This window comes from Equus quagga, chromosome 16 (genome assembly GCF_021613505.1).
Source record: "Equus quagga isolate Etosha38 chromosome 16, UCLA_HA_Equagga_1.0, whole genome shotgun sequence".
NCBI lineage: Eukaryota > Metazoa > Chordata > Mammalia > Perissodactyla > Equidae > Equus > Equus quagga.
The window spans coordinates 10,288,789-10,313,396 of NC_060282.1; the positions used below are offsets into that span (position 1 = coordinate 10,288,789).

General features: G+C 41.4%; 1 protein-coding gene across 4 annotated transcripts in view; it reads left to right on the forward strand.

Moving 5' to 3' along the window:
• DNAAF11 (dynein axonemal assembly factor 11) overlaps positions 1-24,608 on the forward strand; it is a 101,482-nt gene that overhangs the window by 61,014 nt on the left and 15,860 nt on the right. Inside the window, exons 10-11 of one of the 4 annotated variants that reach the window (XM_046641582.1) lie at positions 13,217-13,302; positions 20,914-21,410. In XM_046641582.1, coding sequence (XP_046497538.1) covers positions 13,217-13,302; positions 20,914-21,091 — 264 coding nt within the window. In that variant the 3' untranslated portion in view covers positions 21,092-21,410. Of the gene's footprint in view, positions 1-13,216; positions 13,303-20,913; positions 21,411-24,608 lie in introns of those variants that run through there. The other 3 variants (XM_046641581.1, XM_046641583.1, XM_046641585.1) reach the window with 3 other exon arrangements.

A 24,608-nucleotide genomic window follows, 5' to 3' on the forward strand; every position in this document is an offset into this window, starting at 1 on the left:
TATGTTTGCTGTTTCAATTCCTCTTTTTCATAATCTCTAAAATCACCTCCTCTCCAACCCCTAGCCGTGGAAGCATCTCTTCCTGAGGTCTCAAATCATCTCCACGTTACTGAATCCAGCAGTTAGCCATCATCCTCTTCTTATTTGGCCTTTCAGTGCTTTTTACACCATAAATCAGCCCCTCCATTTTTCAACACCTGTTCACTCGGCCTTGTTGGCTTGGCACACACGGCTTTCATGTGGTCCTGTTCTTATATCACTAGATACCCCTGCTCACTGGATGTCCTCTGCCACTGGATGCTTCTTTGCTGGTTCTTTCTCGTATCCAGACCTCGGAAAGTTGGCATGTCCAGTCGTTCCATTCTGGGACCCCTTCATTTCTCTATACTCATTCCCTACATAATCTCATCAAATCTCCGGGCTTTGAGTAACATCTCTGGAGCTCCATCATCTGCTAATTGCCAACTAGGTAATTAGAAACAACAGTCACACTGAGGAATATTTAGGAAGATGGACTACATATATTAAAAACATCTTAATAGTATCCGTACCTAATAAAATAGTGAGCAATTACTGTCCACTGATCCAGAAGGAGTGGCTGAGAGGATAAACCATGTTTTCAGTGACCACACAGGGGTGAGAAGAAACAAGTTGAAGTACAGAGCCACTGTGGATGGGGACTCTGGTAAACCACTGCCACTTTGGGTTGTGACTCTGAAGGATCATAACCCAGGAGCAAGGTGAACGAGAAGCCAGCCAATCCTCAGAAAATCTTGCAACCTGCCAAAACGACTATTGAAATGGCCCTAACACTGGGCCCTGAACTTGAGTGCAGGGCCTTAGATGAGCGCGACCCACACATGCCTGGCGAAACCTCTCTAGAAGAAGTTAACATCACCCATAGACTCAAATTATTTATAGGTCGATAGATGATTTTTTGCAAATAAATACCCAGCACACAGTCAGAGTATAACTAGGCACTCACAGAGACACGATTGGGATTCAGCAGAAACCCAGCCGGTGTTTTGCCATCTGGTTCTGCCAGGTTGCTGCTCTTTCTTCTTGAGGGAAACTTGAGAGTCCCATGGTTATTGTAGATATTAAATTATGAGACACAGACTGTAGACCATTGTTTTAATTTGAGGTCTCCCAGAGGCAGAACCTGATGTGGGGATATGAGCACAGTAGTTTATTTGGCGAAGTAAGGGGATGCTGGTCAGGAGGTAGGGAAGGGAAGGCAGCCAATCGGGAGCGCTCCATTAAGCCAGCAACCCCCGTGGGAAAGGTCTCAGTGGCTGATGGTACAAAACACATGCCTCAGCATAGCTCTGTGTAAGGACTGATGGAACTGGGATGGTGGTACACCAGCCCCTCAGAATATTTGGTTGCTGGCTGCTCCCTGTTATGGGGGGTGGGATAAACTCCCCAGGACTTCTGAACTATTGCTGGCATAGAACAAGCAAGAATAAGATATTTCCCACTGTGACTATCTCTAGTAAGGTTGTAAAAGGATATTTTCTTTTTAAGCATCATTATTATCCTTGATGTTTGTCCTAACTTAATAAGATATCATTTTCAACTTTCGGCTGTGTTCTGTGGATGATGCTCCATGGGGAACTGTCAGATAAGTTTGTACTTCACAAGTATAAAAGAATTTGAAGGAACCGTTTGATAGTTAGATTTGTTCTACTTTTGTTTCAAAGCCATGTAACTGTCTTATGGGACTGTCAATATTGATTTTACATATAAATATTAGTACCTACACCTTTAAAAATTTTCCTCAGCCAACTTGGGTATCTTTGGAATCAAAACAAGTATTCTTATTTTTCTGATCATTCTTTCCAAAATTTAAATTTTCTTTGATGACAATCATGTGTTTATTTGAGATAGAATATACCTCAAATATATTTGACATATACAGGTATTTTTATCTGTTGGCAAAGATTTTTAAATAATGCACCAGTAGTAATTTACATCATTTCTAATATTGTGGATTAATGACCTTTCTTTTTTTTTGTGAGGAAGATTGGTCCTGAGCTAACATCCATTGCCAATCTTCCTCTATTTTGTATGTGGGATGCTGCCACAGCATGGCTTGATGAGCAGTGCCTAGGTGCGCGCCCGGGATCCAAACCTGTGACCCCTGGCCACCGAAGCAGAGTGTGTGAACTTAACTGCTACGCCACCGGGCCAGCCCCAGTGACCTTTTTTTAAGTCGACAAAAGATCTTGTTTTCTTTAAAGAAATCTTTTAACAGGTTCAGTGAATCACATGCTTTTCTTAGTAAAGTCAATCAGAACACAGTTAAGAAATAATGAAGTTATTAAAGTATCATCAATAAATTTGGATATATATATAAATTTCATCTAATGCCAGAGGAACGTAAAGAAGTCTTACTGATTCTAAAGTTTTATGTTAATAATATTCCTCTCTGGGAATCTGAACTTTGAATATTTAATATTCAACACCACTATTATGGATAATTAACTAATAAATATAAACACGAGAAATGTGTAAGAAGATGGACAATTTACAAGTGACCCAGTTCTTCTGAAATTAATATAAGTGTTGCTAGCCAGTAGCAGTCTATTTGAATTGTAGGGTTGGGCCTCACTGCCGAGTGCTCTTCACGCGGTAACTGATTCAGCCCTCCCGCCCTCAGGATCAAACAATTGGCTTACGTCAAGTAGGTTGGCACCTAATGGACTTAGACAGTGTGGAAGTTTTATGAAGAAAAAAATATGGAGACATTTTTAGAAATTACTTGTGAGGCATGGGCGAAGACATCAAATGCATATACTTAAGCAAAACGATGGAGAAAAGGTATGCTGTGCCTATAAATAAATCATACGGAAGTTATTAATATTGGGTGAGGGACTTATCTAGCGTGTGTGGGTTGCTGCACCATGAAAGTAAGGTGCCTGAACTCAGAAATAGAAAAACTTTCTGCGAAATTCTGAAAAACTTTAGACAATTAATGAATTATTAATTAATCAATTAAAATATTTATTCAGTTCATCAAAGATTTATTAAGCACTTAGTATGAATAAAGCACCATGCAAATGACTGTGGAAGAAAAAGAACTGGTTTGAGTTTCTTGGTCCTCCTTACTCTCTCCTCCCTGGTGAATCCCTGACCGTCGTCACCCTGCAGATCCGGATCTGCCCTTGCCCAGTTCCTCAGTCTCAGTTTCAGACAGGCTCAGGCTCTTCTTAAGTAGCATCTCTTCCCTTCTGCTTAAACTTCAGATTATGTTGTTGGCTCAGAGTCTAGTGTCATAGTCATAACTGCTGGAATCTTTGATGGCTCCCCAAATCCCTTTTCCCCCATTAGACCCAGCACCAACAGGGCCCAGCACGCATGGAGCTTCAGCATGTGGTACTCCTGCCTCTTCCCCATCTGTGGACACAATAGGCAGGAATAGGCATCTCCAGTGTGATACCATGCATTCATTCATTCATTCAGATAGTCCATACATTTTAATGAGCACCTACTGTGTGCTAGGCACTTACGGTAGGCTCTTGGAAATGCACAGAAAAAGGAAGACTTGCACTGAGTTAGGTAGCTCAGGGATATCTTGCTGCAGAGTTAGGATTGATGCTGTGATACCTTCCTGATGTGTCACCTTGGACTGAAGACCTCGGGAGGGATTCCCGTTCCACGGTCCTTGCTTGTTGCATCCCTCACCCATTAGCCCTCCGCTGCTGAGACTCTGTCATCTTTCTGAAGCATTTCAATTGTCTTAGAGAAATAGCCGCAATTGTTTTAAGTAAGGTTTCAAAAAGATTCCAAAAGTTAATATTTTCCTTGGAAGAAGTAGTGAAGATGATATAAAAAGAAAATTATGTGACTTATAAAACTCAGATTAAAACAGGAAAATAGGAAAATTGTAAGTAGGGAGAACAAACATAAACGCTTCATGTTTCATAATCCCCAAATATATACATTACACTTTATTCACATTGATATTTAGTATAAATATTTTTCGGGAAAATAGGTAGAATTAAATACATATGTGTAAATTACAAAGCAGTATAGAAAATAAATGCTAACAAAAATCAGTACAGTTACATGAAACAGAAAAACATGAAGAAGGAAACTTACGCAGAAAATGTGTAAGAAAGTATCAGATGTAACATCAATTATGCTCTCCCCTTACAGGAACACACCTGAATTAAAAGACCACGGAAATATATAAAGACAAGAATGGATAAAGCTATATTAAGGGAATACAAACAAAATTAGAGTAGTTATGGCAAAATTGATATCAGACATGGTAGAATTTAAAGCAGAGAAGCGTTCAATGGAACAAGGATTATTCTATAGTAACAAAATAATATAAAGATCCAGCTGCCTTTTGTTCATTAGACTGAATGTTGTTTGTGTGTAAAGCATAAGGTCTTAGAAACACAGGGGAAAATCAGCAGGATCAACTCTACTAGAAGATTTACGACCAATTTCCATCTTTGATAGATATGATCAACAAAAAGGCTATTTATTGTTTAAATAATATAGTTAAGATAGTTTTAAAAGTTCATAATAAAATCCCATGAAAACCTTATTTACATTTCTAAGAACAATTGTAAAAATTACATTTAATTACAAGTCAATTGAAATAAAATGAGTATAAAATGTAGAGTAAACCAACAAATAAAATTGGGAAATTCAAAATACTGTCCTAAAAGTGCTATTAAAACACAAAGGAAATGAAAACTTTAATTATTTATTGTTTGGAAAATAAAAAACATAAAAATGAACTATATAGGTTTTAGAATCAGACACTTTATATGCACCTGCCAACTGACAAGCCAGTTGAATGCACGCTCGGCATGACTTAGTTAAAATGGGCAAATGAGCCCGTGGTTTCCTTCAGCAGACCTGCTCCTCCCACAGTCTTCCTTGTCCCAGAAAATGGCACCATGATCTACCCACTTGTCCAGGTCAAAGGTGGGGCATCCTTGACTTAGCTCTTATCCTCACAACCTGTGTCTTGTTGGCACTCCCACCCACGTGTATCCAGAATTCAGTTACCTATCGCCACCTCCCCGCCTCACCCCTGTGCAAGCCAGTGTCATCTCCCAGCCCATCCACCGTATCCGGCCCTCTCCTGGTTTTCCCTGCTTCTCTTCTTTCCACCCTTTGATTCTGTCTCCGTACAGAAGCCAGAGTGACCGTTTAAACAAATAAATCAGATCATTTTATTCTTCTGCTCAAAACCCACCAATGGCTTTCCATAGCACTTGGAATAATATTCGGGTTCCTTGCTGTGGCCGCGAAGGCTCTGTAGAAGCTGGCTTCTGCCCACGTTCCTGGCATCGTCTTCCACTTTCCTCCTCTCGTTATATTCCGAACTCAGCCTTTTTCTCTCTTCCTGGAACACGGTAGCCTCATTCCCCACCCCAGGACGTTTATACTTGCTTGTTTTTCTGCTGAGAGGTCTGCTCCTTTTCTTTTCTCGCTGTCGTCGTCGTATCATGCAGGTCTCAGCTCAAATGTTACTGTTTTCGCAGGCACTTTTCCTGGTCGTCAGAACTGACGCGGCCAGTCGCTTTCCCCCAGTCATCTTTCTCAGCCGTTTAACCTGGCTTATTGTTATTACAGTATTTATCTCCATTAAGAAATGACCTTACTTGTTCGGTTTTGTATGGTTTGTCTTCCCCTGTCTAAGTGTAGGACTCATGATAGCAGAGACCTTGATTCATTCAATGTCTAGAACAGTACCCATCTCCTAGTAGGTACCAGGTAAGTGTTAGTTTGAGAATGAAACCCCAAAGCTGCTTATTCATATCTAATCATGACTTATAGTTTTTGAATATTTCTCCCAGCCAGGCATTTGCTTATTATTTTTTTATTGGATAATAAGATGCAGTCTTTATCTTTGATTAATTCTAACAGGAATTATTTTCTTTCTATTTGGGTTGTTGCTTCCTGTTTCCTGTTCACAAACTCTGCAGCTTCCTAGATACTCCCCTTGGTTTTCTTCTAGAAGCTTCATCATTTAGCTTGTATGTTTAGGTCTGGGACCCAATTTCTATTAATTTTTGTACAAGATATAAAGCAGTTGTCAAGGTTCATTTTTCTCCCATATAGATATGCACTCCTAGCACCAAAAGATTTTACTCTCCCCATTGAATTGCTTTGTCACATTTGTAAAAAATCAGTTGCCTTTATAAGTAAGCATCTATTTCTAGCCTTTGTATCTGGTTCCATTGATCTGTTTATCCTTATGCCAATACCACATTATGTTAATTACCGTAGCTTTACAATAAAGCTTGAAGGCTGTAATTCCTCCACCTTCGTTCTTTTACGTGACCGTTGTGGCTGTTCTACGTCCTTTGTATCTTTATATAAAATAAGAATCAGCTTGTCAATTTCCATACAAAAACCTTGTTGGGATGATGACTAAGATTCCATCGAGTCTTCAGGTCAACCTGAGAAGAACATCTTAACTTTACTGAGTTTGCCAATTTATGGTCATGAGATTTCTCTCTATTAGCTGTTTTGAAGGTTCTCTTTCAACAACACTTTGTAGTTTTAAGGGTAGAACTCATGCACAGCTTTTGTTAAAATTATTCCTAAATATTTTATGTTTTTTGCTACCGTTATAGATAAAACTATTTTTTAAATATTTTACTTTTTCAGTTATTTGCTACTAGTCTATAGAAATAAAAGTGATTTTTGTGTATTGACCTTATTATATTCTCATAGTTACTTCTAGTAAGTTTTTCATAAATTGCCTAGGGTTTCTTATCTTAAAAAAATGATATCATCTGTGAATAGAGTTTTACTTCTTACTTTTCAAACTTTATTCCTTATTTATGTATTTACTTATTTATTGTTGGAAAGTGCCTCCAGAGAAAGCCCAGACAATCATAGGGCTTGCTTCATTTATTCCCTTCTCTCATATATATGTATATGTCTCTATATATGTCTCTATATTTTAATATATAATTATATATATATGTAATATATAATTTTTTTAAATATATGTATTTATATAAAAACATATATATATTTTTATACAGCTTGGGGTTCTATTAGGTCCTTAAATCAATATACATATGCATTTCAGAAAATTTGGGGAGTTTTCAGCCACTGTTTCTTTAACTGTTTGTCCTGCTCAATCCCCTCTTTTCTCCTTTTAAGACTCTGACCAGACAGGCTCTGCTTGATATCGCCCACCTGTCACTGAGGCTTTGGGCATTTTTAAAAACATTTTTCCTTCTGTTATACAGATTGAATAATTTCTGCTGACCTATCTTCCATTTCACTGACCCTTTTTTTTTTTTTTTCACCATCTCCAGTCTGCTCTTATTTCTATCCAGGGAATTTTTTTTAAATGTCAGATGTTGCATTTTTCAGTTCTGGAATTTTCATTAACAAAAAAATTTCTAGGGCTGGCCCAGTGGAGTAGTGGTTAAGTTCACATGCTCCACTTTGGTGGCCCAGGGTTCACCAGTTTGGATCCCAGGCACGGGATGCACGCTGCTCATCAAACCATGCTGTGGTGGCATCCCGCATACAAAATGGAGGAAGATTGGCAACAGACGTTAGCTCGGGGCCAATCTTCCTCACCAAAAAAAATTCTATTTTTCTGCTGAGATTCTTGACACGTTTATTCATCTTCTGATGCCAACAACTGGATCATCATGTGATCTGTTTCCTATTTTTCTTGGCTGGGAAGCCAGAAACATTTTCCCATTTCTTCACGTCTAGTAATTTTTTATTGTACTCTGGACATTGTAGATGATATATTATGGAGACTCCATATTCTTTTATCTTTTAAAATTCCTTCTCTCTGCTTACAAGTACTCTCTGCCTGATAGGAATATCGGGGTGGGGGAGTGGGTTAAGTAAAATGTGTAAAATACCTAGCATAGGGAGGCGTGTGCCCAGCAGCACCTTGTTGGGGTCTGATAAGTAGAATGTTCTCTTCTTCCTCAGCACACTTATGTCCTACAAGCTTCTTAAGGGAAGGTGCTGGGTCTGAATAATCTTCACCATATGTTTATTGAATTAAACTAACCAATTTTATCTATTGAGACCTCAACATGCTCTTTCAACTGAGTTAAAAAGCTACATCACTGAGAAAAAAATACTATAAAGGTCCCCATCTCCTCTTGTGCAAAGGCCAAACACCTTAAAGTCTCGTCTCCTGAGATCTGACCTCTGCCTAGTTCTTCAGCCTTATCTCCAGCTGTTATCTGCCTAATATTCTGTGCCTGTTTATGCAGTCATTTACCTTCCTGTCTTTGTTCATGCTTTTCTCTCTCCCTGGAATGTTCTTCATCCCTGGCATGACCTTCATCTTCTAGCAAGTTCCTACTTATTCTTTGAAATTCATGTCAACCCTCGTATCCCCCAGTAAGCTTTCTTTGATCCCTGCTCCCCGGCCACTCAGTATGAGTCCCTCCCTTGGGCTTCCATAGGAGGCTATGCATATATCTATCAATTGCACTTTCTTCAACATATTTTCATTGTCTGTGTGCCTTTATCCCTCATGAGATGATCAAGGATAATTTATTAATCTTTCATTCCATATCTACCACTTAGTCCTATGGTTGGCACGTAATAGGTGCTCAGTAAATATTTCTTTGAAAAGATTTAATGGAGGTAATCATTGAAACTGTGATACAAACAGGAAATCCGAGAGAAAAAGAAATTTACTTCTGATTTTCAGGAATACTATTATTTAAGAAGTCAGGGAAAACTCACAGGAAAAAGTTAAATAGTTGATTGTTTTGTATTTTCTTTCTCAACAAATATTATTCCATTTTCTTTCTCCATTCACTCTTTTAATTTGCCACTAACAAGTCTTCATCTGAAATGGAGTGATCTCTCCTTCTTATTTAAATTCCTATAAATAACTATTAAATTGAACCACGTGCAATCACTGTTTTGTAGGTCAAAAAATAGTCAGATATTGATAATCTCTATGATTCAACCAAAATATAAGGATTAAGACCTAGGCCTGCCTGCCACGCATCTGTTCACTGTATTTCGACGCAGCTCACATAGTCTCGGTTTCTCAGTAACTTTTATAGTTGGAAAAGCAACTGCATACATTTTGTTCAAGTAAATATGGATTGTCTCGGTGCAGGGTGCTCCCTCAGGAAGTAATGAGACTTCCTCCCAGGGTACTGTTGAAGCAAAGCCTGGAAAATCATCCGTCAGAAAAGCCTTAGAAGGGACTCTTGCATTCTATAGAAAAGTAGACTTGATTACAGCCTGCATGTTCACTCCTGATTTTCAACCTTAAGACTCTATGAGAGTTAAAATGACAACTTCTAACGTCATTAGCACGTTAATTTGTACTGTCATGCCTATACCACAATTGAATTCAGAAGTAGTTGATTACGTTTCTCTCTATGGATTCGGGAAGGCATGAGTCCCACATTGTCTAATTTTTTAAACGTATTTTGGCCCTTACAACTTTTCCATCAGTCACCCCTAGACGCAGTGAGTACAAATGAATAAGATGTTTGGTGTTAATGAGCATCGCTTCCTAGAGGAAGAATGGTCCTGGGACAGCGGGTGTAGTGGGAAACCACACGTCAGTGTTTCAGTGCCTGGAAACTCTGAACCTGTAGTCCTCTGCTTGGGAAGATCAGGTCTCTTATCAGAAAAGCTTTACCTGCCCTTAATATAAATATTGGTGTTAAGATGGATGACGGTGTTAATATTTTTCTTACTGCTGATTTCTTAATTCCTTTCAACTTTTAAAGTTAAAAGAACCTTTGAAACTAATTAAGTTGAAAATATCTTTAAAAAATAAGAAGCACATTTAGATTCTGGTGCACAGCAAATTCCCTGTGCAGAGAAGTTCCAAATCTGTGATTCTATTTGCATTTCCAGGAGCACAGAGAGTCTTTGTCTGAGCTTGTTATGTGACAAATAGCAGTGTTAGAAATGGGGTGTTTTAAGTCTCTAATTATGCACATGCTCCCATTCCTGTTAGTGCATTTACAGCGTGAAGCAATACAAAACTTGTACTTTTGGCTTAAGAGCTTTTTTTCCTTAAAGCTGACATTTTAACGAATTTTAACTAACATTGGCCTCATTTAATGTAATTAAAATATTAAAAAATAAGAAAGTTGCAAAGATGCCGTTGCTCCCCGGGAAGCAGATTCTGAGATGGAGATGCGGATGCAAAGTGTTTGCTAAGGAGTTCTCCAGGATGGATGCCCGTGGGAGGGAGGGGAGAAACCAGGAATGGGAAAAGGGAAAAGTTGAGCTGCGATGCAACCCCAACAGAGGCCTCAGCCGACACCTCAGTGAGCTCTGTGGCTGACATGGTCCTTTAGAGTTGTCCTGAGTTGGGTTAAGGGAGAGCCTCAGACCCCACACTGATCAGAGAGATTGGAACGTAGGCTCCAGGCTCTCACACTCACATAGGGGTGCCAGGTCCCAGGCACGTCAAGGAAGGAGCAGAGAGTTCCAGAACTGAAAAGGCCATGTGGTCAAGGACCATAGTTAAATTAGGGGTAACTTGTGCGGATGGATATCCTTCACCCTGGAGAAGGATCAGGCAGCCCACACATGTATCTGGGGCTAACTCTTGTAATGTTCCCATTTTTCTGGCTTGGTCAATATAAGTTAAAATTACTTAAAATTAAATAAAATTAAAACCTCCATTCTCAGTTGCACTAACCCCATTTGAAACGCTCAGGAATCCCACGTTAGCACAGAGCATTTCCATCACCACGGAGAATTCTGCCGGACAGCACTGCTCCACGCAGCCCACGCAGCCCCGTCTCTCAGAGGTCCCACTGCACCCCTGAGACACTGCAGGGGGAGGGTGCCGGTTCTCATTCCCCTAACGTCTACAGTCCCTCTCTACTGCCATCGATGGGGAGGCATCTCCAGTCTCCTCAACTCTGTCTTTCTTTCCTTTCATATTTGACATTAATACGGCTTAATAAGCCAGAACTGGAATCAATAGCAATTGAAAAGTGTTCCCATTTCCTTAAGGCTAGGCCAAGAAGGTGGGGGAAATATTTGTATTCATTGCACTAGTTCAGTTAAAGAAAAGGAAGAAAATCAGTTAAGCTTTCATATTAAAATAGTGCAGACATTCGTACTGTGCCACATTAACCTCCAAAAATATAACATTGGTGGCCAGCAAGAAGTTAATGGAAAACAGTAAAATTATGGCACAAAATATATTTTAAAACATAGCAAATAAAACATTTTAGAATCAGCTTCCTCCGAAACAGTGTTTGATGATAATAAAAACCTTCCTCGTTGGGTGATCCTTTCCATGAGTCACCATCTTTAATTATTCAGCAAACATTGCATTGGTGGCTTTAATTGCTGGCTCTTCCATAGTATTCTTCTACAAGGTTTTGTTATGCAAGCTGTACCTCTTTTAAAATGTGTCTGAACAAACTCTTCCAAACTTGACATTTAATGTCTTTAGTACATGCAGTATTCGTTGTTTTTTTTTTCCTGGAGTGTCAGCAAAAGTCTCGCCATTGCACAAGCCATTTGTGATGCTTAAAGGTATTTTTCCCAGTTAGGTGTTCAATACATATAGTAAAAGGGCGGTGTTTAAGCAGATGTTTTCTTTCTGCATCTCACACGGGCCCTCCCATGAGGTCTATGGGAACGGAGGTGAACTAAGTCACACATACATATACAGGTTGAAGTTTTATAAAATATGATAGAGAAATATACAACTGCGGTATCTAAAAAAGCTGGTCCTTGTACCACCACATAGAAGGAGTGCCATCAAGGGGTGGTTATCCATAAGGACACCCTCCTCCCCAAGTTTGATGCTGCAGTCCCCAGACTAGGACCCATCCCTTCATATGTTCATTCGCCATTCATTTATTGAAGGATGCATGTGATAATCGGTGGGCTGGGCTTTCTGGGGTTCTGACCCATGGAGCATACAACCAAAACTCACTAGTGAAATGGGAACAAATGGCCCCGTCTGTTAATTTGATTAAGTGACCAGCACTCCGATGAAAAGTCTTGTAAAGACTGGATTGGAGAATCTGCTTTAGGATTGAGGCTAATCCGGGGCTCCTGACTCCCTTTCCAAATACAGATGGTGATTCCAGCATGCTTGCCTGAGCCAGCAGACGGGAGTGGGGGTCGAGACTGGGCCTTCAACGTTCAAGCCTAGTCTTTCTCCTTAATTCAGTTGCGTGAATCCAACCACTACTGTGCAACACATCAAGTCTCAGGGTGGCAGATGTCCCTCACCTTTCAGAGGAGTAACCCTGCCCACCAGTGAGATGTGGCCAGTAAATGAGTCATTTGCCCACCAAAGAGAAGTTGCTGATACAGATGGAGAGAGGAATGTAAACCCACTCCGGGTGTCTTTCTTGCTTGAAAAGAAAGGGCAGAGCCCCACCTTGGTCAGTGGACCAAGGCAACACGAGGAGAGGAGTTTTAAAATTCCTTTTCTCTGCCAACAAGTAATCCCTGTCTCATAGGAATTTTGGGAGGTGGGGGGCTAAATAAAATATATAAAATAACTAACATAGGTTGGTGTGTGCCCAGCACATTGTCCAGGTCTAGCAAGGAGTTGGACTTTCTCTTCTCCCCCCACATGCTTATGTCTTATGAGCTCTCTAAGGGAAGAGGCTGTGTCTGAATAATGTTCGCCATAGGTTTGTTGAATTAAATTGATCAGTTTTATTTATTGAGACCTCAACATGCATAGCATTGAACTTATTAAGTTTAAAAGAAGTTGTAGAATTACAGAATTTTTCAGACCAAGAAGGGACCTTCGAGATCATATCTAATTCCCTCACTTTATGGAGGAAGGAAGCAGGGTCTGGTGAGCTGGCAGGACAGGGATTCAAGTTTCCAGCTCGGAGGTCTTTCCACAGCAGCACAGTCATTGGAAGTCTTCAAAGGAGCTTAATGGGTCTTAGTTACATCTGTACACCTAACACCCCAAAAGTGTCTGGCGTGTTGTTGACTCTCAGAAAGTGTTTGTTAAATGAATCAATTCACCATGTGCCCCTGCTTGGCATTTGGCAAATGAAGTAGAGCTCGTGACTTTGCAAGACTATAGCAAACAGATACAATTTATGATACAAGTTTCTCGTACCACATCTAGGGGCTTAAAGTTAGACTCTTTCATAGAATATGTTGTGAAAATTTAAATGTTTTAGCATCTTAAAAATATATATAGTGTATATGTTTGAAGATTTATCAGAGAGTGATGCACCACTTAGTGTGTGTTGTATTTTTATTTTAGGTAGACGAAGTAATCACAGGTTGCCCACCAGCATCCAAGCCTGTGGCAAGTACCTTGGACAGCAGCAGAGAGCGAAAGACCGAAAGGTACCACTCTCCAGGTGGCTCGAGCTCGTTGTCATTTGGTGGCCAGAATGCACCTTCCAAAAGTGCACAGTTATTTAAACTTAAAAATGATTCATACCGCGAATGTTAATGTTTATTTGCAAAACTTAGACTCTTGATTTGTAGGGCTCTTGATCCCCTAAAAAACAAATCTGTGTCCATACAGGTCCCCATTTCTTGTGATAATAATACTGAGCGGTTGCATCAACACCTATGACTACTGACATCTCGGGAGCACTTGTATCGGGCACCGTTCTGTGTGCTTTACCCACATTAATACATTTAACCCTCACAGTTTTTATCCTCAGCTTGCAGATGGGGAAAATGAGGGAGAGAGATGTTTAAATGTCCAAAGGTCGTGTAGCTATGGCATGTTGGGACAACTCTGCTGAGCCGTGCCCATGCTGCTGCTCACACTGCATCCCTTCTATGACCCACATGTCACTTTGTAGGTTCCAAGACTCTGGGGGCTACAAGGGCCAAGAGGCCCCTTCTGTGTCCTCCTGTCAACCTCCTAATCATAGGTCATCTTCCAGCCTTTGTTAAGCTTCTTTCTCAACAGGACCCTCCCTCTCTCAAGAGGCTATTCATCCCTCTCCCAGCATTCCCCAGTGTTAGAAAGCTTCTCCTTGATTCCTCACTGAAGACCCTAGCTCTGTCCCCTGGTGGCCCTCGGAACCAAGCCCACCTCCCGTAAGCAGTGGCACCCCTTAAAGTATTTTGGACAAAGCTCTCAAGATTTCCCAATTCTTCCTTCGAATGAACTTCCCAGTTCTTTCCACTTTCCTTCTACTTGTCGTGGTTTCCAGACTCTTAGCATCCAGATGGCAAAAATCTATTTTGAACCAAGGCAAACTATCTTTGTGATACAAATATATATGCTAGAATTATCGTTATAAAAATACCTGAACAAGAGCTATATTTGTGTCTTGCATAATACAAGCCGTCAGGCATTCGTACATTCAGCGAGAGCTGTCGAAGTTTAGTTGAGATTTTCAAACACGGAGTTTGCTTGAACAACAGGTGTGGAATTGAATTCCTACTGAAAAGCAGGATGCTGTTTTTAACCTTGGAAATCCGCTCTCCTGTTTTCCACCTTAGTGATTTCCAGTTCAGACATGTGTAATTTACGGAGATCCGGGGGTATTATGACTGTTATGAATATTCACGCTCATAATTAACCCTCAGCAGCATCAGCCCAAAGAGTCTGAATCTAGTTTGTAAGGAATCGCAAGGGTGGGAAACTGAGCCATCACAAACAGTTTGGAGCTGGTTTTCAGACCCCAGGACAACCACCGTTGCTGTGACTACGCTTGAGGATTAGAGGCGTCTGAGCACAGTTCCTCGCGGTGCCTCCTGAGTATTTGCGCAAAGCCTTTCTCTTTCATTTTCATTGCTGAGAAATGGTCACCTCACAGCCATACATAAAATATCCATGTGAAGGTTGTTTGTGGTGCTCCTCCATCACTGACAAACTTCATGCCCACATGTTCTCAGCCTCTGGCTGGGCAACCCCACTAACCACACAGCTGCCTGTTAAGGCTGCACACAGGAAGACGTCAGGCCGGTGGTTAGTCTGAGGCAAAGAAGGACAGAGGTGCGTTGATACATTGGGAGGGATGGAGTAAGCCCCTCCACCCTCTCACAGCCAGAGTGGTCCTTTTCTCAGGCTGTGGAGATGGAGTGAATGGAAGGAGAAGAGAAATGGAGCAGGGTTTCATTCACTGGATCAGATGGGATCATATTTCAGGGGAAGGTAACCGATTCAGTGAACTCTTGTGGTCCTGTGACACTATATGTAACGGAAGACACACAGCTTCCTCAAAAATGGATCTATTGAGGATTGAGTGCCTACTTTGTGCTGCATGATGCTATGCATTATCTTATCTTTAATCTTCAAAATAACTACAAGATAAATCCTGTTATTCCTAATGTCCTGAGGTTCAAAGAGACTGAGTAATTTTCCCAGAATCACAAAGTTGCTAAGTGAGTGGTGGAACCAGCACTGGTCCATTCGTGGGCTTACCTTCTGACTCTCTTCATGATGTCTTTTTTTTTTGTTCTCAAACAGATTTTCTTCTTTAGAGCAGTCTCAGGTTCACAGCAAAATTGAGTAGAAGGCACACAGATTTCCTTATATCCACTTCCCCCCGAGGCGTAGCCGCCACCGTTATCAACATCCCCCATCAGAGTGGTACATTTGTTATAATTGATGAACCTACATTGACACATCATTATAACTCAAGTTCATAGTTTACATTAGGGTTCAAACTTGGTGTTGTTCATTCTGTGGGTTTGGACAAATGTATAATGACATCTATCAATCATTATAGCATCTTATAGAGTAGTTTCATTGCCGGAAAAATCCTCAATGCTCCACCTATTCATCCCTCTCTCCCCACTAACCCCTGGCAACTATTGATCTTTCTACCATCACCCTAATTTTCCCTTTTCCAAAATGTTACATAGTTGGTATCATACAGTATTTAGTCTTTTCACATTGGCTGTTTTCACTTAGTAATATGCGTTTAAGGTTCCTCCATGTCTTTTCATGACTTGATGGTACATTTCTTTTTAGTGCTGAATAATATTCCATTGTCTGGATGAACCACAGTTTATCCATTCACCTACTGAAGGACATCTTGGTTGCTTCCAATTTTTGGCAATTATGAATAAAGCTGCTATAAACATCATGTGCAGGTTTTTGTGTGGACATAAGCTTTTAACTCCTTTGGATAAATACCAGAGCACAATTGTTGCATCATATGGTAAGAGTATGTTTAGTTTTGTGAGAAACTGCCAAACTGTCTTCTGAAGTGGCTGTACCATTTTGCATCCCCACCAGTGGTGAATGAGGGTTCCTGTTGCTCCATATCCCTGCCAACGTTTGGCGTTGTCAGTGAGCTGGATCTTGGCCATTTTAATAGATGTGTAGTGGTATCTCATTGTTGTTTTAATTTGCATTTCCCTAATGACATGTGGTGTGGAGCATCTTTTCATATGCTTATTGCCAACCTCACATCTTCCCTAGTGAGGTGTTTCTGAAGGTCTCTGGCCTATCTTTCAATCACATTGTTTGTTTAATAATTGTTGAATTTTAAATGTTCTTTGTATATTTTGGATAACAGTCTTTTATCACGTGTCTTTTTCAAATATTTTCTCCCAATCTGCGTCTTGTCTTGTCATTCTCCCGAAATTGTCTTTCATAGAGCAGAAGATTTTAATTTTAATGAAGTCCAGCTTGTCTTATTTCTTTCATGGATCATGACTTCAGTGCCGTATCTAAAATGTCACCATACCCAAGGTCATCTAGATTTTCTCCTATGTTATCTTCTAAGAGTTTTGTGGTTTTGCATTTCCTGTTTAGGTCAATGATCCATTTTGACAAAGTTAATTGTTGTGAAGGTGGTAAAGTCTGTGCCTAGATTCATTTTTTTGCATGTGGATGTCCCGTAGTTCCAGCACCATTTGTTGAAAAGACTATCTCTGCTCTGTTGTATTGCCTTAGCTCCTTTGTCCATGATCAGTTGACTTTATTTATGGAGGTCTATTTCCAGACCGTCTATTCTGTTCCATTGATCTGCTTTTCTATTCTTTTGCCAATACCATGCTGTCTTGATTTCTGTAGCTTTATAGTAAGTCTTTAAGTTGAGTAGTATCAGACCTCCAACTTTGTTCTTCTCTGTCAATATCGTGTTGGCTATTCTGAGTCTTTTTCCTTGCCATATAAACTTTAGAATCAGTTTGTCAATATCCATAAAATAACTTGCTGGGATTTTGATTGGGTTTGCATTAAATGTACAGATCAGTTTGAGAAGAACTGACATCTTGACAATATTGAGTCTTCATCCATAAACATGGATATCTCCCCATTTATTTAGTCTTCTTTGATATCCTTCATCAGAGTTATGTAGTTTTCCTCAGAAACTGGAAGCTACTTCATGGTATCTTTTAAGGAACAGAAGATCATATTTTTAAAATAATCAAAATCGTATTTCAAAATAATCAAGATTATTAAACTTTTTTATGGTTGATGCTTTCTTTGTCTTGTTTTATAAATCCTCTTCTACCTTCAGTCATAAATGTGTAGTCCTTTATGTTAGAAGGATTTGTAGTTTTCCCTTTAGCATTTAGGTATAATCCATCAGGAACTGACTTTTGTTTAAGGTCTGACAGTTTTGTTAAGAGATGACAACTTGATTTTTTACCGTATAGAGACACTACTGTCCCAGTGTCTCTTATTAAAAAGTTTGTACTTTCCATACTGATAAACAAGGCCACCTGTGTTATAGATGAAGTGTCCACATATGTGTAGGTCTGTTGCTAGCCTCTGTTCCATTCCCATAGTTTCATAGTAAGTTTATAATTAGTAGGAAAAGTCCTCTCAACTTCTTTTTCTTCTTGAAAAGTTGGCTATTCTTGGCTCTTTGTGCTTTTCTATAAATTTTAGAAACAACTTGTGTTTCTCTCACATACACACTCACACAGACATACACGCACACAAGTGTATTGGGATTTTGTTTGGAATTCTACTGGATTTATAGATCAACTTAGGGAGAACAATCCTGATAATACTGGCATCTCTTTTTTCAGTCTTATTTGGAATCTCTTGGTAAAATTTTATTTTTCCATGAATATACCCTGGTTTTATTAACTTTTAGGTGTGTGATATTTTTGATACTATCGTGAATATGTTATTTTATTTTTTGTCTGTTGCTAATATATAGATTTGCAAATTTTTTACCATGATAGAGTACATGTAACATTAAATTCACCATTTTAACCCTTTAAAAGTGTACAACTCAGTGGCATTTACTGTATTCACAGTATTGCGCACCCATCACCGCTATGTAATTCAGTCTTGTGTTTGATTTTGTACCAAGAAACCCTGCTAATCTCTCTCATTATTTTATTAATTTGTCTGTTGTCGTTTTAGATTTTCTGTATCTCTCTATATTTTCTATATATCTGTAAATCTTTTGGATTTTCTATACGGCAAAAACACTAGCTTTCTTTCTTCCCAATCCCGTACCTTTTCTTTCTTTTTCCTGCCTTGCTGCATAGAGAAGGACTCCAGTGCATGTTGACTGGAGGGTGACAGCAGCCGTCTCTGTTGTATTGCCACTCCCAGAGGGCACGTGCTCGACACTTTATTGTTAATTCTGAGACACTTTATGCAAATACAGCGAGTGTAGTGGGTTTATAATTCATGCTTCGTATTCAGTGTCTGAAGCCCCTGTGTTCCGTGTCTGTTCCCATCGCTTCCGCTGGTTCTCATGCACAGTGCCCTTTTCCTGATGCTTCTTCGTCTCTCACTGTGAGCTGCTCCACAGCCTTAGATGACAGGTGTGGGCTTCTCAGAGGCCTGGCAGGCACTTGTCCAGGGAGCACTGGCATGTGCTTTGGGGCAGACCGTGTGGTCTCCACTCTAAATTCAAGACTGAGGGCTTTAACCACCAGCTGCTATAAACCCAAGGGAGCACCAGCCTGTGGTGATACCTCAGCCCTCTTCTGTCCCACTGAACAGTCCTCTCAGCCCCTTGGGGAGGAGGGCAGAGTGGCGTTGCTTCTCATTCACTCTTACACTAGAGAGAAGCCTTTGGGGACCTCACCCTACTGGGGAGAAGGTGTCCTGTTAGAATGCCCACCTGGCATGCTCAGGGCCTTGACCTCTGTCCCCAGACTTCATAAGCCCAGCAAGACCAATGCTCCACTTTAGGGGCTCAGCAATCGCCCTCGGGGCAAAGGTGGTTTCAGGGGTCCACTTCCCTCTCTGGATTCCTCCTTTCCCTGAATTCTGACCTTGTATTTCCTTATTATCTTATGAGATCTTTCATGAGCGCCCTTCTCCTCTTTATTTTGGGAATTAGTGTGAGCCTCCAGTGCCCCAGGCCTAGCTGCTCACTGTCTGTTACCCAGAGAGTGGTGAGTAATTAAAGTCCTGCATGCAAATGGTCCCTCAAAGCATCTGAAGTGGGTGGACTGGCTGTGTTCCCTGTTGATTACTGAGACCTGAAGTTACGGCCCAAGAGATGCGCCTGGAACTGAGATAGGCCGCTTTTCCTCAAAGTCAAGATGACATCATTATAATAGATGAATTAGATATTTACTTAATTAAGCCACAGATATCACAGCCTTTTAAATAAGAACATAGTAATTTTAAATAGAGCTGTATTTAATGGCTATAATGTAGGTCTTTGAAGACCATAGCTTCCTCCATGGTTTATGGTGTACAATCTGGGTCTTCAGAACCTACTACTTTATACTATTTGTGTACGTGTACTTTTCTTCAGCAGGTCCATGTGTATTAGTGAAAATACTAAGAGGAATCAAGAACTCAGATGACTTCAAGGGCTGAGCAGATTGCAGAAATGAGGGGGGAAGGGTCGCAAGAACTGTGGAGAGTTCACACTTTCCAAAGGAAATCAACTCTCCCTCCCTCGTGAATTGTGTCTGCTGCATGAGTTCGGTCTGACGACCTCAGTTCGCAGCTCCTGGATTAGATTGACTGTGATTTCTTTAGGCCCAAGAAAAGTTTTTATTTAATTTTGTTACCCCACAATAGTATAATAATTTTTTTTCATTTATTCAACAAAGATTCTTTTCAGTAAAGCCGTATGCCAAGGACACGAGATGAAAAAGACAATATCTTTGCTTCAAAGATGTCAGTCTGGGAGGGGGAACAGACCAATAGTGAGACAATTACAAAACGTGGTAAGTTTTGTAGTGAACACCATGCTGCACTGTTAGATGCAACCAGGAAACTTGTCCATTTGCACAGACGGTAGGATTGCTGGTGTCTCGCACGGCCACTGGAAGAGAGCAGGCGCTTCATATGTATCTGTTGAATGACTGAATGGTGCAGTGATTCCAAAATAATTTGACTGATTGTCAAAATCACTGGGAGAACTTTATATAAATACAAATTCCTGGGCCCAGCTCCAGGCCTGTGGAATTGAAATTGCCAGAAAAGCAGCCCAGTGCCCAGTATTATCTAGAATTTTCTGTATGACTACAGTAAAGGGAATCATTGGCCACTAGAGGTTCCTTCTTCTTCCGTTTCACTCTAGCTGTTGCTGAGAGAACTGGGTGCGAGCAGGAGGGCCAGGTCCTTGTGGGAGGGGAGTTGGTGCGCTGAGCTCTGCGTGCACCTGAACTTGTAGGGTAAATGCCCCTGCCGAGCCACGACCGGCCGGGCTGTCTGAAGCAGCAGCATCCAGGAGCCTGGTTAGCTGCATTCAGGCTTAAGGCTTGTCTAGAGTGATGCTATTATTGATTCTGGCTGTGGTGCTTTGCCGCTGTATCATTTCAATTTTCAGAAATTTCTTAGGTAAGCAGAGTGTCCCGGTTGGCCTCTCCTGCGGCCGCCTGTGCATCAGCACAGCCCTGTTGCACCTTTCAACACTTCATTTCTCCACGGCTCAGACTCTTGCTTCTCCAAGATGCTAAGCTATTTGAAAACAGTGACCATCTCATTTTTTTCTCTATGTTCCACCCATGTTTGCTGAATAAGTGAATGAATGCATCGAATCTCTTTGAAACTTAATTTAAAATGATATATCCATTTCCTCCGGCCTCTTTTTGTTGTTGTAGAAGCAGGCACACTGAGAAACTGGAAGTAGACCCTAGCAAGCGTTCCTTCCCTGATGTGGCCAACATAGTTCAAGAGAAAAAACACATGCCCAGAAGAGTTCGATCTGAACCCAAAATTACACCAAGTGAGGAAGATCCCGACTTTGAAGATAACCCTGAAGTGCCTCCATTGATTTGAAACTTCAGGCTGCATGGACCGTGACCCGCCAGGCCCGTTTGGCTCAGCGCGGAGAATGTGTGCATCTCACATACGGGGGCTACAGAGTTCTTTATCAATATTACGACTCCAGGGTTTTAGCTCCTACTTTCTACAGCAATACTCTTTAACTAGTTTAAAATTAAAATGTGTATCTTAAAAATGCTATAACCATCATTTGTCTATAATAAAGTGTTGGCTAGTGAAAATGTTCAGTAAATCCTAGAAGTGTTACACAAAGATGTGGATTATAAATCACAGAACTGCCTGCTTATGCAGACAGATGAAATCACAGATGAAAGGACTGATTATTCAATTAGTACTTCAGCAAATTGGTCAAGCTCGGGAATTCAAACTGTAGTTTCAGATCAAATTGGAATGCCTCAATATGATTTTAAGCTCTGTCGCTTTGTAAAGAACTGCAGCAAGTCCTTTAACGTCGCTGAGCCTCTGTTTGGGGAGTTTGCCTTACATGTAGGTTTGTCTCGGCATGAGCCATGTCAAGTGCCCGGTATGGTGTCCTTGTGCACTTTCTCCTCCTCCTCTCCCTTCTCCTCCCCTGCTCCTGCTTTCCACAGACGCTATCAGGAAAATCAGTGTCACTCTGATCATGGTATATTAGCATTTCAATCCGGCTTCCCCAAACCTGCATTCAGCAAATACTCGCCAAGCAGCTACCGAGTCCTCGGAACCACTCTGTTCATCAAGGGTTCAGTGGTAACAAAGCAGTGAAATTACACACTTGTGCTGTGTCAGTGGTGACAGAGCTGTGAGGGAGGGTCAGAGTGAAGGGGTCAGGGGTGATGGGCGCTTTTCAGACGGAGCCTTCTAGGAAGCCCTTCCTAATAAGCTAACGTTTTAACAGAGAACCAAAATGTATCAGTCAGGGTTCAGGTGCAAAAACTGAGCTGCTGTAAATATGATGGGGAAGAAGGAATTGATTATAGGAATTTGACTTTACAAACACATGGGAGGAGCTGGGAAATGGAGTTCTAGAAGGGAGAGATGGATAAATGGAGAGAGAGGTGCAGTGGACAATTGCAAGCCTGCACAGAGTCTGAGAAGCAAAGCATATCTGGATGCTGAGGTGGGGCCACGAGCGGGGAGCTTATGGAGAGCTCTGTGGAAATTACCCACTCTGCTGAAATGGTCGCCTCTGTGTAGCTGCTGCCTCATGGGTCCACAGCCAAGCTCCTGGTGGGTGGGTGTGGGGCCAGCCTTGGTCAGCAGGCCTGCAGTAAGAAAGATGGGAGGGATGCAGAGTTGAGGAGAGTGAGGGCAAACTGGGCCCGCTGGCTCCTCCTCATCAGTTCATCACCGTGTCCGACTGCATCGACCATCAGAGTGGAACACCTGCTTCCCTTCCACCTCCCAGACCTATGCAGGTTCCTCTTTTGGCCAGCTCTGCCCAGTAACCATGCAGGGAAGGGGATTCTGGAAAGCATCCTTCCCAGCCTTAGCCAAGATGACGTTTCTGAATCCAACAGAGTCCAGCTCTTACCAACCTGGCAAACACATACATTTGTCAGGACTATGGTTAACTTCCGCATGAAGACAGAGCAGAATTGATTCTGATTAACTTAATGCCGTTATCCCTTGAACAACGAAAAAACATACTATTATGAACCGAATGTTTGTGTCCCCTCCTGTATTCACAGGTGGAAACCCTAACCCCTAATGTGATGGTATATGGAGGTGGGGCTTTGGGGAGATAATCAGGTTTAGTTGAGGTTGTGAGGATGGGACCCCCATAGTGGAATCAGTGTGCTTATGAGAAGAGGAAGAGAGACCACAGCGCACTCTCTAGCGCGTGAAGACACAGCAAGGAGGCAGCCATAGGCCAGCCAGGAAGAGAGTCTCACCGGGCACCGGCGAGGTTGGCATCACCCTGCTCTTGGTCTTCCAGCCTCCAGAACTGTGAGAAATGAATGTGTGTTGTTAAGCCACTCAGTCTGTGGTATTTTGTTATGGCAGCCCCAGCCTCCTCAGAAAGGACACATAGTTTCCCGTATACCACCTCACCCATCTTTGGGTGATGGTTATTCCTCTTCTAGAGGATTCTCACTCTCCTTTTGATATCCTGTGGATTAAATATTGACATAAGAAGTTGCCCACTATTAACACATCTTATATTAGAATGAGGAAAGGAAAACAAAGATAAGGGATTTAAATATATGGATAAAATCTACATATGCATATGTAGAGATAGACGCTTGTATATGAATATATTCTTGTCAAAGCAAGGAAGAAATACCATCACTGGAATGGCTCTTGTTTTTGGAGCTGGTTGTAGCTCGTGGCTGATATTTACAGCTTCCTTCTTACACTGCCTATTCCACGGTACCTTTGCCCTCAGTAAGCACCTAAGCTGGTGATAGTTCCTTGCCTGGTGGGGTGCCCCAACCTTCATCCCTGCAGATTCTGTGCCATTAGCTATCCTGCCTGTATTGGGTTATTTAGTTTCTTGTTGACTGTTGTCACAGAACTCAGAAGTACTAAGATGCCCGAGTATCATCTGCATTTTGATCATACTCTTCCATTTTCCAGTCCCGGCCCCACCTCTACCCCTTGAATAGCAGCCATTCCATTTTCCTGTGATAGTCAGTCACCCCAGCCAGCACAGTCACTTCCTTCATGGTCTGTTGGTTCACTGGAACAAGGAACCCAGATGGCCAGCTTGGTCTCAACTTCCCATTAGAAGGCAGCCCTGCTGTGTTCTCCAATGGAAGCATCTTGCCTTTGGAACCAGTGCCTTTAAACCAGCAGGGCCCGAAGTTGCAGGAACAGGAGTAAAACTTTGGACGGTTAATTGTTAGGGTAATAGTAAGAGGAGCCTCTCCTATTTTGATCCCTTGATCTCAGCTCTGTGTATCTTGGCTATGGGAGAAGAGCACCATGTATCGGACAGGGATTCAAAGCATATACTTCATCCTAGAGGCCAGTCCCTTACCCACACAAAGTATTATCACCAAGCTGGCACTGTAGTTGAGTCTTCAAAAGGCTACTTCATTGTTCTCTCAGGCCGGCTGCGCCAGGGGGTTGATGAACATTGGTAAGGTCCAGTGGATTCCGTGTATAAAACTCTGTTGGCATCCTTCATTTGCTTTAAGAATGAATTCCCTGGTCAGAGATGATGCTCAATGACATACTATGGCAGTGAAAATGGCATTGATTCTGTAAGTCCACACATGGTGGTTTGGGCAGAAGCATTGTAGAGAAGAAAGGCAGACTCATATTCAGAATTAGTGTGTGTTCCAACGAGAACAAAGTGCTGCTGCTTCCATGACGGAAGTGTTCCAGTGCAGTCAGCATGCCAACAGCTGGATGGATGGTCCCTAGGGCATTGTGCCATGGAAGGGGTCCACTGTTGGTTTCTGCCACTGTCACATTGGTCACTGTGGATGTTTGAAAACATGTCTGAAAATTATTGACACTCCTTCTGTCAAGAGATGGAGCCTCTGCCCTCTCATCTTGAATGTGAGCTAAACTTAGTGACTTG